The 18582-nt window shown below is 50.3% G+C and overlaps 1 protein-coding gene across 10 annotated transcripts in view; it reads left to right on the top strand.

The window, feature by feature from the left end:
• The window catches only part of DNM2 (dynamin 2), a 75591-nt gene that overhangs the window by 20129 nt on the left and 36880 nt on the right, over positions 1–18582 (top strand). For all 10 annotated transcript variants that reach the window (XM_004689020.2, XM_012729634.1, XM_004689017.2 and 7 more), the window contains exons 2-5: positions 7310–7383; positions 13386–13535; positions 15238–15441; positions 17544–17642. In XM_004689020.2, coding sequence (XP_004689077.1) covers positions 7310–7383; positions 13386–13535; positions 15238–15441; positions 17544–17642 — 527 coding nt within the window. The remainder of the gene's footprint in view (positions 1–7309; positions 7384–13385; positions 13536–15237; positions 15442–17543; positions 17643–18582) is intronic.

Raw genomic sequence — 18582 nt, 5'->3', positions numbered from 1 at the left:
GCAGGGCGGTAAGAAGATTTACCAGAGACAGAAAGGGATGCAGAACAGGCAGACTGACTGAGACTGAAGGGAGCAGTGGGTGGGACAGGAGAGGTCCGTTGCATCATGTGGGTCAGCCCCCTGGTTGGGGATCAAACTCATGCTGCAGTGGCTGCTGACAGCCTCATAGTGCTGAGACTTGAACACCTATGCCACCAGGGGAGACACACTGCTTTGTTTGGGGGGAATGAAGGGAGTAGTTTGTCCGGGAGTTGCCAGTTCACTATGTGAATGCTTCAGGGAGAGGGTTCTGTGCCCACAGCAGCAGAGGTCCAAAGGCAGACCTCAGCCTCTTACGTTTGGGGGATGTAGAAGAAGCCAGTGTACCAGAAGCCAAGCGAGAGAGAGGGAGAGTCAGTAGCGGTGAGGGTGGCAGGGGTAGAGGAGGGGCAAGACATCCAGGAACTTGTGGACCACAGGAGACCTGGGGAGTGAGTGAACTGGGAGGGCTCTAAACAGGGAACAGGCTCTGATTGGGTATCCACAGGTGGCCTGTGACCACTGTAGGGTGAGCAAAGAGGGGGTGAGGATGGGCAGTTTGCAAGGTGGCATCTGCCCTGGTCCAGGTAAATGCTAATGGACCTGGCTGATGACCCTTCAGGTGCAATCACAGTTGAGATGATTCAGGCTTCATTTGGAGGCAGAGTCAGTGGGATGTGATGCTGGATAGATTTGGAGATGAGAGGTGGGGGAGCCCCAGGACTGTAGCCTGAGTCAGGGGATAACCAGCCTGTCTCACCCTAGGTGACCTCAAAGACTCATTGACAGAGTGCTGGCCAGGCGCCAGGTGACCCGTGGTCACTGTTGGGTGGTGTCTTGGGAGGCGCAGATGAAGCAGGAACCATAAGGTGTGGAAGGCTAAATGTTGAGGCCCTGGAGACCTGGTGGGTGGAGGTGACTGGGTCTCCTTCCATGATGTCCCACTCATGTTCCCACTCAATCTCTGCTCCTTCCTTGTCAAAGGTCTGAGGAAGCCATAAAACTTTGAGCCTTTGTTTGCCCATGTGTGAAATGGGGTATTGGCTCTGGCATTTTTCCTTTGGCCTTGCAAGCGGGCCTTGCTGAGCTGTTGCTCGAGATTGAGTTAAAACAGGGCTAAGCAGGTGGCCAACGTTCCCTGTACAGGCTCTTCTCAGAGCCTGAGAAAGTGAACAGGCACCACGAGGACCTGGGAGCATGGGGCTCCTGCCCCACAAGGGTACTTCTTGCGCTGGCATTGTCCTCAGGTCTGCCAGCCACACTGAGGCTTTGAGTGACCCTGTGCGTGCGGATGTAGCAACGAGGAGGGATCCCAGTCCAGAGTACCTGCTAGAATGTCTGCTACCAGGCTGCTCGGGTGAGGGGTGGCCTGGGCTGTGGTCCAGCTTCTAGTTGATTCATCCTCTGCTGGTTTATCTTTATTTTCTCTCCTCAGAGGGGCCTCTGCCTGCCTCTCCACCACCAACTTGGGGTTTCAGTTTCCATTGTTTCTGCAGACAGACATCCCCACCCTTTTGGAGACTGGAAATCAAAAGGCTCCTGGTGGGGTGTGTACTCTGTCAAATGACAGTAAATAAACAAACAGCCTGGGCTTCTGATCCAACTCTTGTCAGGTCCTCCCCTTCCTGTCTCCTACTGCCTGCCTGAGTTCTCATCATCTTCTAGGGAGAGGTGGCCCATTTTAGAGCTTGGAGACTGAGGCTCCAAGGGGGTGCAGTGACACCTCAGACCATAATGCCAGCTGGATCCTCCACATAGTAGGTGGCATCCTCCCATCCCATAGACGGCCACCAGTGCCGAAGAGAGCAGAGACCTGCTCAGGGCCCACAGCTCGGGGGCCAGAGCAGGCTTTGATTTCAGAGCGCCTCTGTCTCTCCTGTCCATTCAACAAGTGCTTGATGAGCACCTGATGTATACCACGGACTGTTTTGGTTGCTGGGGATCCATGGTGGGCAGGCCAGGAGAAGAAATCCCAGCCTGCCACAGAACCGTGACCTCCACTGGAAGCCATGCTGGTAGGAGTAGGAAGGGGTGTGCCTTTAGGAGGGAGCAAGGTGCCTGAGGTAGGTGGGCAGGGCTTGGGAGGCAGGATTTCCTGGTAAAGGGAACAGCTACAGAAGCTTGGAGGCCAGAAGTGCAGGAAAGATCCCTAGAGGCTGCAGGTTCAATGTGGGATTCTTAGATGGGTTAGTAGGGGACCCCGTCAAAGTTGGGATTGGTCACATGGCCTATGCAGAAAAGGGGCTTGGAGGTCCAGGTCTTTGTTTTAGTAAAATAACCATAGATGACTCAGGAGGAGGATGGATCAGGAGCTGAGGACCAGGCTGAAGCCTGTGAATTAGAGGCCAGTTGTGGAAATGATCTTAGTTAGTAGTTACTGAGCACCTCCTATTTGTCAGGGAACAGAACAGACCCCAAGTTGTTTTCTGGGGAGTAAATATGGGGTGGTGGGAGACAAGTAGCAGATCAGTGACATACAAAATGCTTATGGGAAACAGTGGAGGGACTGGGGATTGGAGTTCTGGTGAGGATAGGAGAAGTCTCTGGGGAGATCGCATTTGAGTCAGAATTGTGGGTGGCTTGTAGTGTCTGCCAGCAGCCCTCAGAGGTAGGTGGACTTAGCCCATCATACTGACCCGGAAACCCAGACCACAGCGGCAGGAAAGCCAACCGAGGTCACACAGCACGTGGGGTGGCCAGGGTGCCCAGCAGCCCTCTAGGCAGTGAGGAAAGAGGAGGTGGGGAGTACTTTGAGTCTCCAGGGGGAACTGGTGACCCGTGGAACTTGAGTGGAGACAGGAAGTGGAAGCAGAGTGATCAGAGACCAGAAAGTCACCCCAGATAAATGTGTTACAGGAGTAGCTGCTGGGGAATTGGTTTCCTTCCACCACCCAGACTGGGAAGGGTCCAGAGTGCTCTTGCCATTGTGTCTAGGAAATCTTTGGGATACCTTAGGGCTCAGTAGGACAGGCCCATCCTCCCTGAGTACCTCAGAGAATTGGGGGGTGGGAGCTCTCCAGGTTGAGAGTGGCAGTCACTGACCTTTCAACTTGAAGGCCAGGAGCTTCTAGAAATCAATCTGACAAGGTCCTGTGTACTTTTCCAGCTTGTTCCCCCAGCCTCCTCCCTGAGGGTCTCTGCCTTCTCTGTCCCCCAATTTGTCCTGTCTGGTCACTGCCAACTGTCAAGACCTGAAAGTCACCTTCCCTGCCTTGTGCCTGGAGTTCTCGGGGCTCATTTGGATGGCATACTGGCCCTTGTGTTCTACTGAGGCTTCTCATTGTCCGTTGTCTGTGGTGTCACCGCTGTGTTCACAGTGCCTGGTCCCTCCCCCATAGGCCCAGAGCAGTCACAGGATAGCACACTCAGCACCAGTGGCCGATGGCAGGGCTCTGGCTGCAGAGACACTGTAGCTTGTGTGTGACGTTCAGGCCCAGAGACTGAATGACCTGGTGGTTGGGGGCTGAGAACCCATAGATTTCAGGCCATACTCCCACCACTCTGGGATGGCAGGCACCCAACACCTTGGCCTCAGTACATGCTTAAATGGAGCTCACAGATCTATCTTTTTGGATCTTGTCACGGTTGTATGGCCCAAATCCACAGAAAATTCTCAGCTCCTTGTTGGCATACACCATACTTGACAACTGTTAGCTTCTCTTAAAAAGGTAACTTTTTTTTTGCAGTAATCCATGCAGATGATGCAGAATTCAAAGGTATTCCAGCATGTACAATGACTCTCCCTCCCAAAAGGCCCCAGCCTCCCTGGACTCTTACTTTGTTGCTTTTTAAATTTTCTCTAGTCACAAAACAGACACTTCCCCTCACTTAGCACACTCAGAAGGAAGTTGCATGTGAGCTGATTAATCGCTCCTTTTTTGCTTTCTGGGGCTGCAGAATGGCACAGATGGGTCGTAATTTATTTAGTCTCCTTAGTGCACTTTAAAGTTCTTTAGATGAGAGCTCTTCTTCCTAATGGAAACTAACAAGATTGTGATGGTTCTGCAGACCAGCTTCACGGAGTGGTACCTTGGGCCTCTGTATCACTGTCTTAACCAGTGCACCTTCCTGGACTTCTTGTACCTGTGACCTTACTGAGATTTAACTTAGATACAGTCAATTGCCCCGATCACAGAATTTTAAAAATAACTGCAAGTTCCCAAAATACTGATAGATCAAGATAGAGGATGTTACCATGATAACCAGAAAGTTCCTTGTACTGTCTTCATTCACTTCATCCAGAGTGAACCAAACTGATTTTGGAACTAGTTTTGCCTGTCTTTTTTTTTTCCTTTAAAAAAGTTACTTATGGCCCTCCCTGGTAGCGCAGAGGGTTAAAGCACTGCGCTGAGAAGCTAAAGCCACTTCCGCATGAGTTCGATTCCCTCCTGCCCCGGAGGTGACCACATGGCGTGGCAGACCTCTCCTGACCCGCCCGCTGCTCCTCTCAGCAGTGTACCTATTAAATCTGCCTGTTCTGCTCCCCACTCTGTCTCTGGTGAAGCCTCTCACCACCCCTGAGCCTCTGGCCTGTACTCCAGTTCTGTATGTACAAATAAATAAATCTTAAAAAAAAAAAGTTACTTATTTATGCATACAGAACTGGAGTACAGGCCAGAGGTACAGGGGTGGTGAGAAGATTCACCAGAGACAGAGTGGGGAGCAGAACAGGCAAATGGACGAAGTATACTGCTGGGGGTGCAGTTCCATGTGGGCCACCTCCCTGGCAGGGAATCGAACTCACACTGAAGCAGCTGTGGCTCGCTTTATAGTACTGTGCTTTAACCCTTTGTGCCCCCAGGGAGGGCCCAGTTTGCCTAAATTCAAGTCTACCCTCTGACTCAGAGAAACCCGGGCTCATGTCTACAAAAGGCAAGGGTGAGAGAATTCATGGCAGCTTTATTTGTGATGGGCCATCACTGGGAAGACCCAAAGTGCCCCATCCACTAGTCAGTGGTTGAACAAACTAGCCATCTGTGCAGCAGTAAAAAGTCACCGACTTAAGTCACACTCTGACAGGATGCTGGGGATCCCATTCATGTAGCTCTTGTATTGTTCAGGTATTGATATGCCATCTGAGAGGTGGGATGGTAGATATTGGTGAAGAGACCCATGCTGTCACCAATGCTGTTACGATTTCTCCCTGAGAGGATGTGGGTGACCCTGATTTTGAGATGCCAGGACTCTGATGTCCTCACCTGTCCCAGCTCTCAGATTCCTGTCTGTGATCCAGGTGGCTTGGGGCTCCAGGAGAGTCAGAGTCAAGGCCACACTTGGTGCTGGAGTGAAGGGAGTTCACACTCACTAGCCACCACATCCTGGGGAAAGCCCACAGTAAAGGGGCACTGCCTTCTCAGATACACCAGGATGCCCCCTTTGGGGCACGAGTGAAGAACTAACTTTGGTTCTGATGACCCACTGGTGGCTATTGCCATTTCCCAGCTTTGCCCACTCTGCCCTCCTGCTTAACACTTGCTTCTTAGACCTACTGCTCAAAGAGACCTTCCCTGACATCCCAGCCCCCAAGCCCTCATACCCTCTTACCTTGTAGTGTGTCTTCCTAGTCTCCACCCTCCAGCCCATGTGGTTCCAACAGATGTCAGCGCTGGTCTCCCAGGGCCTCGAACAAGCTTGGTAGATGACAGTAAGACTTGAGTAAATGCCCAGGTCGTGTGTCTGCTGCCTGCCAAATGTGTTTATCCCTTGTTTCAGCCCCTTCCACCTGCCATGGTTTGCCTTCCTGCTTCCCCAGTGGCAGCTATGCCTGGTGTCCACTGCCCTCTCTGTCCCTGCCACCCCCAAGTCCAGCCGCCGCCAGCCCTCCCTGAACCAGTGCCTTTGCCTCCTGCCTGCTTTGGGCTTCCACCTTCTTGCAGCAGCCTTCACCACACACCTTCAGGATCACGGGCTGCCGTGCTCTGAGAATGCCAACCAGCTCCTCACCATTTTCATTTGCGCCTGCACCCAGCTAGGGGATGCCAGTATCAAGGGTGTGTTTCCTCCCTGATTCTGCCCATTGGGTACTGAATGAGAGCTGTGACCTGTTCTGAGAAGGGGCTGTATCAAAGGTTCCCAGCACCATTTGACCCTCAAGACATTGTGGTTGACATGTTCCTGAGGAGTGGGGTGGCAACCTGGCATGCTGTTTGTCTTGCCCTATACACCTGCCAGTTGTGCTGTGTCCTGCACACATTTCAGATAGCCCAGACGTCCACCTAGGTGCAAATCTTGTTTGAAATTCTCTGTACCTGGGCCCTCCCTGGTGGCGCAGTTGGTTAAAGTACAGCACTATGAAGCTCTCTGCAACCACTGCAGCAAGAGTTCAATCCCTGGCCAGGGAGGTACCCACAGTGGTGTGGCAGACCTCTCCTGACATGCCCACTGCTCCCCTCAGCAGTATATTTCAGTCCATCTGTCTGTTCTGCTCCCCACTTTGTCTCTTGTGAAATCTCACCTCCAGGACCTCTGGCCTGTACCCCAGTTTTGTATGCACAAGTAAATAAATCTTTATGAAAAAAAGTAATAAAAGAAATTCTCTATACCTACAATCTTTCTACATTTCTCATCCTTTGCACATCCAATTCTACTTCAGTGCCTGCCTGGACCCCTGCTCTGTCGCTTTCTGTTCTTAATGCTGCAGGCAGTGCTCTGTTTACCTCCTTGGCCAGGTCTAGGGGTGTTGGTGCAAATCATTGCCTGTTTCACCTGAGCATTTTCATGGGAAAACATATAGAATATGTATCTTTTTATTAAATGGTTTATTCAGAGTGATTTATTTACTAGGAAATGTACCCACTTCAAATGTGGGAATTTTTAGTAATTATGGTAAATATTAGTAAGCATCAGCTCAGCCAATTCTTGAACATTTTTTTCCACCTCTCCCTTAGGCAGCTGTTGATCTGTTTCCCTCCTCTGATGATTTGTCATTTGAGGACATGAAAGGCATCAACTACATTCCTTCTATTTAGTCTTTTAGCATACCTATGGTCTTATATTAATTTAAAATCTGTGTTTAGGAAATGGACTGATTGCTTTTGGGCACAGGGGAGCTTGCCAACTATTTGCTTAGGAAGGGGGAGTGCTCAAATGGAGCAGAGGCATCCATGGGCAGTGGTTCTGTCTCCAGCTCAGTCAGCCCGTACTCTGCCTCGAGGACCCTCCTGCGCCAGAGCATTCTGGCTGGCGTTGGTGTCTCTGCTGAGGTCACCACATTGCAAGAGGGCATTGCTTCACTGTGTGGTCACACTTCCTGATTGTATGAGTAATTTCTATCCCTTTTCCCCTCCCACAGGGACTTCCTTCCCCGAGGTTCAGGAATCGTTACCCGGAGGCCTCTCATTCTGCAACTCATCTTCTCAAAAACAGGTATGCTGGGGCAGCAAGAAACGAACGTGATTGGTGGCCAGCAGGGCAGGGGGTCAGGGGCGGGCAGTCAGGGCTCCTAGGTTGTCAGCGGGGTTTGAATTCACATTTCCCTGTGTGTGGGGAAGTTGAAGAATGGTTCAGTGAACACTCACATGCCACCCTGAGTGTCCTCAACTGTGACCAGGCCCGCAGGCGCCATATTTGTCTCATGTGCTGTAGATGACAAGGTTGCCGAATGCTTTGAAAAGCAGAGCAGACGGGCCATGCGAACCTGCAGTGCTGAGGACACCCTCCTGCAGTCACAGAGCCCCACCGAACGACAGTCATCATGTGGCACCCAGTCTATACTCAGGTTGCCAGTTGTCCCCTAAATGTCTTCCCCGGCTGGCTTTGTAGCCGCCTGCTCAGTCCCACTTGACATTCTCTTGTCAATGTCTTTTTTTTTTTTTTTTATTAGAGCAGCATCCACATCCTTTCTTTTTTAATCTTGACATTGAGTTTTGGGAGAGACCCATCCCACTGCAAATAGCATGTAGAGCGGCCCCCATATAGATCTTCTGTCCTTCCCTCAGTGGCCTTGGGGTCCTTCTGTTCTTCCCACATGAGTTGAGATGACATGGGCATGTCTCCCAGCTTGAAATCCATTGAAGCTCATAGGGGAAGGAGATGCCATTGCTGGCAGGAGTGCAGAGGGGTCTCTGCACTGACCTGGACTGTCAGCTCTACCTGGGCAGCTGGCACACACTCCCATTTTACAGACGAGGAGAGCAAGGCTTAGCTAGGTTAACCCTCTGCCAGATCTGGCCTCTGAGGTCGGGTCTCAGGCAGAACTTTCAGCCCTCGTCTCACCTTCTGGTCTTATCTTCTGGCTCTGCCCTACCCCAGGGGCTGGGGGAGAGGGGCAGTTGACTCCAGTGAGTGAGCACAGCAGACTGGCCCAGTACTCTTTTTGTGAGCTCTGCCATGTCAAAGGCTACAGGCCAACCAATGGGCTGGGTTCAGGTGCTGATTGACTCTACCAGAGCTGGCAGTCTAATGTTACTGTGGCAGAACTTGGCCCTGTGGGTTTCTCCTTCCACTTGAGCAGGTTAGTGTGGCAGAAGTGAGAACCTGCATTCTTTATGAGCTTCCAAGTGATGCCAGTGCTTCTGGCACCTGGCCTCTCCACGAATGTTCTGCTCTGGTGGGTGGGGTTGGGAATCACACGGCCTAGGTTCAGATTCATAGCTTTACTGGCTCTTTGGCCCCTGGGGAGGTACTGCTGTTTAGGCCCTGTTTCCTGTCTGGACAGTGGAGATAATTATAGTACATCCTTTGTCGGTTGTCTTGCTGTGAAAACCACGTTATTCAGTACACGGACAGCCCTCACACCAGTGCCTGGCACAACCGAGGCCCTTGCTGTGTGGTACTGTAGCAACAGATGTGGTTTTGTGCTTATTACTGCCCTGTTTGGGAACAGCTTGCTGCGAGGACAGGACATCTGACTTCCCAAACTGGCCGGTCATGGCTATGTCATGGTGTGAGGGCACCCCCATACTCCACAGGGGCTGACACCAGTGGTGGTATGTGGAGCACTTATGCAGGGATGCGTGTGGCAGCAAATGGGACCAGGGCTGCTCCTGTCCACGCTCATTAGTGCCAGGGAGGAGGGGCAGTGTCAGGAGACTAGGAGGGAGACAACACAGTACTACTTGAGGACAGATGTTCATCAGATGGGGGCGTGGGACCAACATAGGGCTTCTCTGAGGAGGGGGTGTTTGAGCTGAGTCTAATGTGTCAGGGGAGGAGACTCTCCTTTGAGCAGAGTGGTGACATGAAGACTGTGAGGAGGAGCTGCCCAGAGGGCCCTTTGGAAGAAATGAAATTCCTCTGGAGGTGAGGAAGAGGGAAGAAACACATGGCAGGGGTGACTTGGAGGGAGGGCCAAGGGCAGAAACTCTGAAGGTGCACATCTGTCTAGGGCCTGGCTCAGGTACTGAAATCTCCATTCCTGTTGTCCCCATAACCAAGGAGGGAACTGAGCTTTTGGCGCAGAAGCTACTTGCTACAGAACAGGTCGGAGGATTGTCTTCAAAACCCAGCCTGGCTCCCTCTTGGGGAGTGTGACCTTAGGCTGGTGAGTAAGGGACCTTAGGGTCCAGCGCACGGGCAGGAGGACTGGGCAGAGGCAGGAGCAGATGCCCAGGGGAAGGTGGGGTCAGTGTGGCAGCCATGGAGATGGAGACAGATCCTGTGGGAGTTGAGAGCGGTCCCTCAGGGGCATGATGTCTGCTCTGTCTCAGCTTGCACTCTTCCTTCTGCTCCCAACCCGGCATTCCCAACCCCCGTCACCCCCAAGTAGATGTCCATCTCAGAGGCAGTCCGAGCACTCTGGAGGATTGTGGCCCCTGAGTCCCAGTTGTAGAGCTGGCAGGCACAGGGTCACTACAGTGGGGCTGAGGCTGCTTGGTGAGAGTATATCAGGCATTGGGTATATATAGTTTTTTTGGATGCCAAAGTGAACATTGTATGCAGGGGCAGCACCTGTGCAGATCTGTGAGGTGAGGGAGTGCAGGGGCAGGTGCCCAGCTGGCATGGTAAGTGATTCAAGCAGTAGGAGCGCCTGGGGTGGGGAGCGGCCGGCCCAGTCTGCTGGCTGCCTTGTGCTGGGGGCTTAGCCCGGGACAGTGCCTTAGGATGACTTGGAGGTGGGGAGACAGTGCTGACCCCATCTGGGCCTCGGGGCGCCATGACCCTCCAGAGTGTCAGGCTGAGGAAGGTAGGAGGCAGTGGGCAGCCCGCTGCCAGGGGAGAAGAGGCTGCAGTTTGGGATTCGGTGTGTTGCAGGCTCCAGGGGCTGCATTACTCCTGACTTGGGACAGGACTCCTCAGCCAGGCTGCCTCTCCTTCAGGTCCAGTTCCTCATGCAAGTGACTTCCTTCCCCGTACCTTGGGTCCCTCATATGTAAAGTGGGGGTGAAGTGGTGGCACCCATGTGGCCTTGGTGCATGGCCACCTCCTGTGGGGTCTGAAGTCTCGATGTGGTCCAACCCTGAGCCTGGGTTTTCTGACTCCTGTGATAACCAGTGGCACCTTGCTTCTCCTAGTCTGGACTAGTCTCATGTGCCACTTTTAGTTGGCTTAGTTCAAAAATTACCTATGGCCATCAGGCAGTTTGGAGGTTCATGGTTACTCTGCTTCTCCTTAGGAGCCACCCCCACACTCACATGTCTGGGGTGCGTGGCTGGGCCTCCTTGGTCTTCCTCTCCTGGCCTGACCTTGATGGTGGTGTTCACAGAACCTAGAGAGGGACTGATTACGCTCTCAAAAGTTGGTGGTTCCAGCCGGCCTTGTCAGTCCTGGGTCCTCACCTCCTGCTGGTCCCCCGCTGCTGTCTCTGTCCTCCCGGTGTGTAGCTGAGCCTTTGCCCTAGCTGTTGCTCCTGGCCTGGAACAGCCACCCCATTGCTGTCCCTGCTGCCTATGTGACATGCCATCATTCTGTCACATCCTGTCATTCTCTTAATGGTCTCCCTGACCCCCAAAAGTCAGTGCCATAAGAACAGACACACTAGCCTGCTTTGTCTGTCACAGTCCCCAGTGTCCAGCCCACAGCCTGATGCCTGGGCATGCTCCAAGGGTGGCCCGTGCGCCTTTCCTCCTGGTGGAAGGTGGTCAAGGTGGTCAATGACTGTTGGTGCAGCACTTTTCCTGGGTGTCCATCTGGGCAGGGCCCTTTCTGTTAAGCTAATAGGTGTGACAACAATCTGGGCTGGGCCTTGTTTCTTCCTAAGGAAACCAAACTGGGGACTCACCAGGATGCCAGTCTATGGCTGCCATTTCCAACATGTGTGTATTTTTCCCCCATGCCGACAAGTCAGCACAGACAAGTCAGCACATACAAGTCAGACTGACTTAGTGTCCTACAGTCGACTTAGTTCTGGTACTCTCTACCTAGAGATAGCACCAGGGCCAGCAGGTGAAGGGATCAGTTCTACAGTACTCCCGTGTCCCCCACTTCACGCACAGGTCGCAAGCCCTGGTTGTCACCTGTGCCGCTGACCAGCAGCAGAACAGCATTTTCACAGCCCTCTCCCTCCCCCCCATTGGATTAATTTGCTCGAGAGGCTCATATAACTAAGAAAATACTTTGCTTACTGGGTTACCAGTTTATTGCAGAGGGTGAGGGCCCTTCTTGGTGGTGCAGTGGGTTAGAGCACAGCACTATGAACCTATCTGCAGCCACTGCAGCATGAGCTCGATCCCCAGCCAGGGAGCTGACCCACATGGCGCAGTGGACCTCTCCTGTCCCGCCCGCTACTCCCTTCCCCTCAGCAGTGTACTCAGTAGATCTGCCTGTTCTGTTCCCTACTCTGTCTCTGGTGAATCCTCTCACCCCCCTGCGCCTCTGGCCTGTACCCCAGTACTTGTATGCATAAATAATTAAATTTTAAAAAAACATTTATCTAAGGAACATACAGATGGAAACACAATGCATGGGGTGAGGTGTGGGAAGAAGGCGAGGTGCTTCCATTCTCTCCAGGGCTCCCTATTGCTCTACCTCTTTAGGGGGGTAGTTTTCTGCACCTGGTCCTTTGGGGCTTTTCTGGAGCCTTCATTAAATTATTGATTAAGTCATTGCCAACAAAGGTCCGGGGGTAGGGCTGGTCCCCTGGGTAGCATCCCATCCTTAGGTGTATCCTAAAGTCACCTTCTTTTCTTTTCTTTTTTTTTTTTTTTCAAAGATTTATTTATTTATGCATACAGACTGGGGTACAGGCCAGAGGTGCAGGGACGGCGAGAGACTTCACCAGAGACAGAGTGGGGAGCAGAACAGGCAGATTGATGAAGTACACTGCTGAGGGGAGCAGCGGGCGGGCCAGGAGAGGTCTGCCACGCTATGTGGTCTCCTCCGGGGCAGGCGGGAATTGAACTCATGCGGAAGTGGCTTTAGCTTCTCAGTGCTGTGCTTTAACCCGCTGCGCCACCAGGGAGTGCCTCTTTTCTTTTTTTTTAAGATTTATTTATTTATGCATACAGAACAGGGTACAGGTCAGAGGTGCAGGGGCGGTGAGAGGATTCATCAGAGACAGAATGGGGAGCAGAACAGGCAGATTGAATGAAACATACTGCTGAGGGGAGCAGCGGGCGGAACAGGAGGTCTGCCATGCCATGTGGGTCACCTCCCTGGCTGGGGATTGAACTTGTGCACAAGTGACTGCTGATAGCTTCCCAGTGCTTCACTTGAACCTGTTGAGCGACTAGGGAGGACCCTAAAGTCACCTTACTAATATAAGTGCAGGTGTGGGTAAAAGGGGCTTGTTCTGAATATCAGTGTTCCTTTATGCTCTTTTGAAATAGTTCATTTCAAGGGCTTTAGGGGTTCTGTGCCAGAAATAGGACAAAGACCATAGATACATTTCTTCTTATGAATCAGTGTCATGCAATCCCTCCCCCAAGTGTCCACAGATTTTGGGAGATGTTCACAACTTGTCTCAAATCAAGGGAGCCTGAAGGCCAAACGAAGGCATCAGGTGCCCCATGTCTCGCTCTCCTCTTGGTTGGCTACAGGCTCTGAGAAGTCCCATGTAATACTCAGGCTCTCCCAAGTGTGTGTGAGCCCCAGCCTTCCTCCTGGGCTGCATCCCAGGGCAGCATGCCTGTCAGGACCATTCTTCTGTGTGATAGCAGAGCACAGGCTTCATCAAATGTCTCATTATCCTTTGTCTGGTTGATGTGTGCTGATATTTCTTCTTCTAGTTATCAAAACAAAGTAAATGCTGGTGATAACCACCTGGGATCTTCGCTAGTTTTGTTTCTTGTGGAATACACAGGTCTGGAAAGACCTGGGTCTTATCTATAGGATTACCCTCTCAAATACTTGTCCCAAGAATGAGTCTGTTGCTCCACGATTCATAGAGTAACTGAAAGATCTTCACTTTTTCTACTAGCCCAGAGGGCCATCCACTCCCAACCACAGATTGCTTCTCTTTATCATTTTGTGTCTCTTTCTCCTCTTTTCAGAATATGCTGAGTTTTTGCACCTCAAGTCCAAAAAGTTTACAGACTTTGATGAAGTCCGACAAGAGATTGAAAATGAGACTGAAAGGGTCACGGGGTCCAACAAAGGCATCTCCCCAGTGCCCATCAACCTGCGTGTCTACTCACCACATGGTAGGCCACACAAGGGCAGAGGAAAGCAGATTCTGTGCTCTGCATGGTCATCCCAGTCTCTCTGAGAATATGTCCCCTCCAATTTTTATTCATACGTGCATAGCCCTTTTGATCTGTGTCTTCCCACTTTTAATAGGAATGTGGTACCAAAAAATGTATCTCAATCTGAGAAAAGCACAACATGCCAGGAAGATCATAGGAAGTAGTGGGAACTGGGCGAATTGCTAGTATATGCTTCTTAAAAAGCAGGTAACTCTATGGTGATAGCACACAGATGATTTGGTGATGGGAAGCCCACAGGGATTACAAATGAGATTGAAAAAGGCGCAAACAGATGTAAAAATAAATTATTATGTTATTAAAAACAGACAAACAAAAAAAGAAAACCGGGCAGCTGTTGGGCTCCCAGGTGATCATGGACAGGTGACCACTGTGACACCAGCCCAAAGCAGCCAACCAGGTCCAGTTCTAACTGGTTCCTCCAGTTCCTTGAGAGGAACCAGAAAACCAACTTCTCTGCAAAATGTCCTGAATTTAAAACTGCATCATTTAAACAGAAGAGCCATGGATTGCTAACTCAGGTGACATTTGGGGACTATTCCAGCTTATGTCCTCAGTATGGGTTGTTGTATTGAATTTTAAAATTTATTTGAAAATATGAAAGCTACATGTGGGTAATATTTTAAAAAATTGCAAAGAGACAAAAAAAACTGATTCTACACTCTTATTGCAAATATATTTCACATTCCTTTAATGATAAGCGATATGTGTAAATATAAGTATGTACATGTTGTATCACTTTCAGATGGTAGCAATTATTTGAATGTTTCTTATCAGAGTTTCATCTTTTTTTTAATATATATATATATATTTTTTTAAAGCTTTATTTATTCATATAGAACTGGGGTACAGGCCAGAGATGTGGAGGGTGAGAGGATTCACCAGAGATAGAGCGGGGAGCAGAACAGGCAGATAGAGGAAGTATATTGCTGAGGGGAGCAGCGGGTGGGTCAGGAGAGGTCTGCAGCACCATGTGGATCTCCTCCGGGGCAGGCGGGAATCGAACTCATGCAGAAATGGCTTAAGCTTCTTAGTGCTGTGCTTTAACCCGCTGCGCCACCAGAGAGGGCCCCATCTTTTGTTTTTAATGGTTGCTTGGTATTTGCTGAATCATTGAGTTAAGGTTTATTTAACTATTTAAAATGATACCAGTCTGCAAGTGCAAATATCACTGAAATGAGTGGATAAAGGATGATATAGAATAGGGATCCTAGAAAGGGAGTTAATGGATCAAAAGTTGTGGCCCCCCTAGTGGTGCAGAGGTTAGTCTCAGCTCTGTCAAGCTGTAGCCCCAGAACTGCAGGCTGAGCTTGATCCCAGCCAGGGAGGTGACCCACATGGCATAGCAGACCTCTCCTATTTTGCCCGCTGCTCCCCTCAGCAGTGTATTTCAGTCAATACACCTGTTCTGTTCCCTACTGTCTCTGGTGAATCCTCTCAAGCCTTGCACTTCTGGCCTGTATCCCAATTCTTGTATTCTTAAATAAATAAAATGAATATTTAAAAAAAAAAAAAGGTGTGACCCTGGGGAGCAAAAAAAAAATCCCAAGACCTAACTCCCCAGTACTTGGGGAAGTGAGCTGGGCTGCTGCAGGGCTTGCATACCTCACCTCCCCGGGTTTTCTTCTGATTTCCTTCCTAGTGCTGAACCTGACCCTCATTGACCTCCCGGGCATAACTAAGGTGCCTGTGGGGGACCAGCCCCCAGACATTGAGTACCAGATCAAGGAAATGATCCTGCAGTTCATCAGCCGGGAGACCACCCTCATCCTCGCCGTTACTCCTGCCAACATGGACCTGGCCAACTCCGATGCCCTCAAGCTAGCCAAGGAGGTCGACCCCCAAGGTAACCACTGAACCTTACAGCAGGCATTTCCTTCTTCCCTGTGCCTCAGTATAGTGGCTTTCCTAGTAACTTTGATTCCAAGTCACTTGTGTTCTCTTTGGCATGTGACTGTTTGGAAAAGACCACTCAGGACACACAGATTCCTAACAAAGCCAGTAATACAGATGGGTATTGACCCTGAAGGGCATTGAATGGCAGGTGAGTGAACGTTTCTCCTTGGACATCATGGCCTCCACTTTGCCTGTGCAGAAAGCTAAATTAGGGGATGTGATTTAGGTTTCTGGGGCCCCGATAGGGGTTCATATCTCACCTCTAGAGTTGCTTACCTTTTCTGAGGCTTGATACCTATCTGTCAAAATGGGAGTGACATTTCCGACCTATAGAATGGTTGAGTATGCTGGAGATGTCTCTAACTGCCAGGCAATGAAGGTTAAAAAAAAGGGTGATGAGTTAATTAAGTAAGTTGGGGGCAATCGGTAATAGTGGAAGCTGTGGCACCCCTGGCTCACGGCATCCAAGGGCAAACTTTTCCAGTGAAATGCATTCTGTGAATGTCAGTTGAGTATCTACTGCATGCTTGGTGTGGTTTTGGCCATGGGAACCATGCATGTCTCAAATAGAGAGGGGTCCTAACACTGGAGAGCTGGTATTCCTGTGGGGGAAATAAGCAAGTAGGATCATTTCAGGGAATGGTAAGCACTGGGAAGATGATAGAATTCTTTGAAGGTGACTGGGGTGAGAAAGGAGGTCTGCGGCTTCGAAGATGTAAAGTGTTTTTGCAAGACCAGAATGACAAAAAGAGGCAAAATATAGCAAGATGGACCCTGGATGTTAAAATAGCCCATAGCCTGTGTAAAATGGAACGAGCTGAAGGGAAGGCAGAAGAACTGAGGGCTGAAGGTGGGGGCTGGGTGATCCCAGGGCCAACTGAACAGGACCTTGTGGATTACTGGGGACCAGGTTATATTTTGAGGGTTTGGGTTTTAGCAGAGTGTGCCACACTAAAGTGCATTTGCAGCTCCCCTTGACTGCCTTGATTTGATAGTGATTTGGAGGGCGCCAGACACAGAGAGGAGCTGGATGAGACAGACTCTACAGCTCATGCTCCCTGGGTTTTTAAAGGCCTCTCCCTGCATCATGATTACCTAAAATATATCACCATTGTAAAATATTTCTACAAACCTGGAAAGTGACATCTCCCCTTCCCCTCCAGACATAACTGGTGGTGGTCACATGTGGCAAATGTTCTTTTAAGTTTGTTCTTCCATGTAAACTCACCTTTTTGAAAATGGAATGATCTTATTTTCCTGAACATGTGTGTGATTTTCTATTTGTGCACACACATTGCTATCCAGCCCATTGGGTATTTGATTATTTCTGGTTTTCCGTAAGCAATGCTCTTGTGACAGCTAACCCTCCCAATAGAGTTGATGCCGCCAGGAACCCTCCCCATCACTTCCGTGCTCTGCCTTTGCCCTCCAAAATGGTGCCAGTTCACACTTTCACAGTAGACATGGATAGGCACGGCCCGCAGGAAGTCCTACTGACACCTTAGTACCTGCTAGGATCTTCCTGTGCTCCCATTTTTCTCCTTTCTTTCACTCACACACACACACACACTCACACAAACCGTTCACACCTCAGAGGCAGCCCCTGGATAGCCATGGCTGAGGAAAGAAGGAATTCTATGAATTCTGTGGGGTGGCTCCAGGGTGGAGCCTTAGCCATTTAGGTGAAAGGTAACACTAGAAACGGGTGCTGAGGATTCCATGCACGAATCTCAGAATACAAAACATCAATTTTTCATGAGGTTTTCCCCCTGCTACTGCTACACCAAGATGCTACTGCTGAATACTAGTGGCGATGATGGTGCTGAGTGAGCATTTGTCATGAGCCTGTTCATCCCCCTGGACAGCCCCTGTGATAAGTGCTGTTCTGGTTTTCATCTTACTGTAGGGAAACTAGGGTCAAGCAGGTAATGTGGGACTTGTTCCAGGTCACGAAGCCTAGAAAGTGGGTGGTCCAATTGGACCCCAGCTGGCCTGGCACCACCGGCTCCGGCTCCTTCCTCATGGTACCCTCTGACCTCTGGACTCTTCCAGGCCTGCGGACCATTGGCGTTATCACCAAGCTCGACCTGATGGATGAAGGCACTGATGCCAGGGACGTCCTGGAGAATAAGTTGCTTCCTTTGAGAAGAGGTGTGGCTGGTGGGGGTCATGGGATGGGGTGGGAGTAAGGGTGATGGGTGGGTGTGATTGAGCAGCAGGAGGGCTGGTGCTCTCTACTTTCAAAAATGATGTTTGTTTTGTTGTCATGGAAACCTGGGCACATATCAGGAGGTTTACTAAATCCGGGCACCTCACATATTTCCTTGCCCACATCTGAATCACTGCTTTTCAGATTCCTTGTAAACCCTTTTTTTTGGAGTGTGAACATTAGGGTCTTTTTTCTATTTGTATACATTTCAGTTTCACATAAACACCTCATTTGTGGATCTTTCACAAAACTAAATCTGTAGAAAAAATATGTAAAATCAATCGCTCACAGCTTGACTTCCCCCAGTTAGCTCCTACTTAACACTTTATGACTCTCCTGAAAAGTTCAGGATTTGTAGCTTTGTATTGTAATATACTTGAAAGTAGGGAGAAGTACGAGGAGGGCCCATCCTGGACCCAGCCTCAGCGGTTAGCAGTGTGCAGCAAATCTCTGTCCCCGCTTACGTCCACTGTACCTGATATTTTCTTCCTAGGGAATGATAATGTAAATGCTAGGCCTCAGGCTTTACACACAGGAATGACTAAATTTTTTTTCAAAACATTTCTTTCCCAGCCTCTTTGTTTTTTCTGTACCACTATTTGTAGAAGAGATCAGAGTGTATCCCACGGGTGGGATTTGACGACTCATCAGTCCCTGAAAACTGTAACTGAGGCCTGACTGGGTTCAGAGCTTCTGACAGGAATAGCCTGAGTAATTTTATTTTTAAAAAACGAGGCTTGTTGGCCCTCCCTGGTGGCGCAGCGGGTTAAAGCACTGCACTGAGAATCTAAAGCCGCTTCTGCATGAGTTCGATTTCCGCCTGCCCCGGAGGTGACCACATGGCGTGGCAGACCTCTCCTGACCCGCCCGCTGCTCCCCTCA

This window comes from Condylura cristata, unplaced genomic scaffold (genome assembly GCF_000260355.1).
Source record: "Condylura cristata isolate star-nosed mole 26May11 unplaced genomic scaffold, ConCri1.0 scaffold00025, whole genome shotgun sequence".
Taxonomy (NCBI): domain Eukaryota; kingdom Metazoa; phylum Chordata; class Mammalia; order Eulipotyphla; family Talpidae; genus Condylura; species Condylura cristata.
The sequence above is the reverse complement of the archived record's forward strand: the minus strand, read 5'-3'. Positions and strand labels throughout refer to the sequence as shown.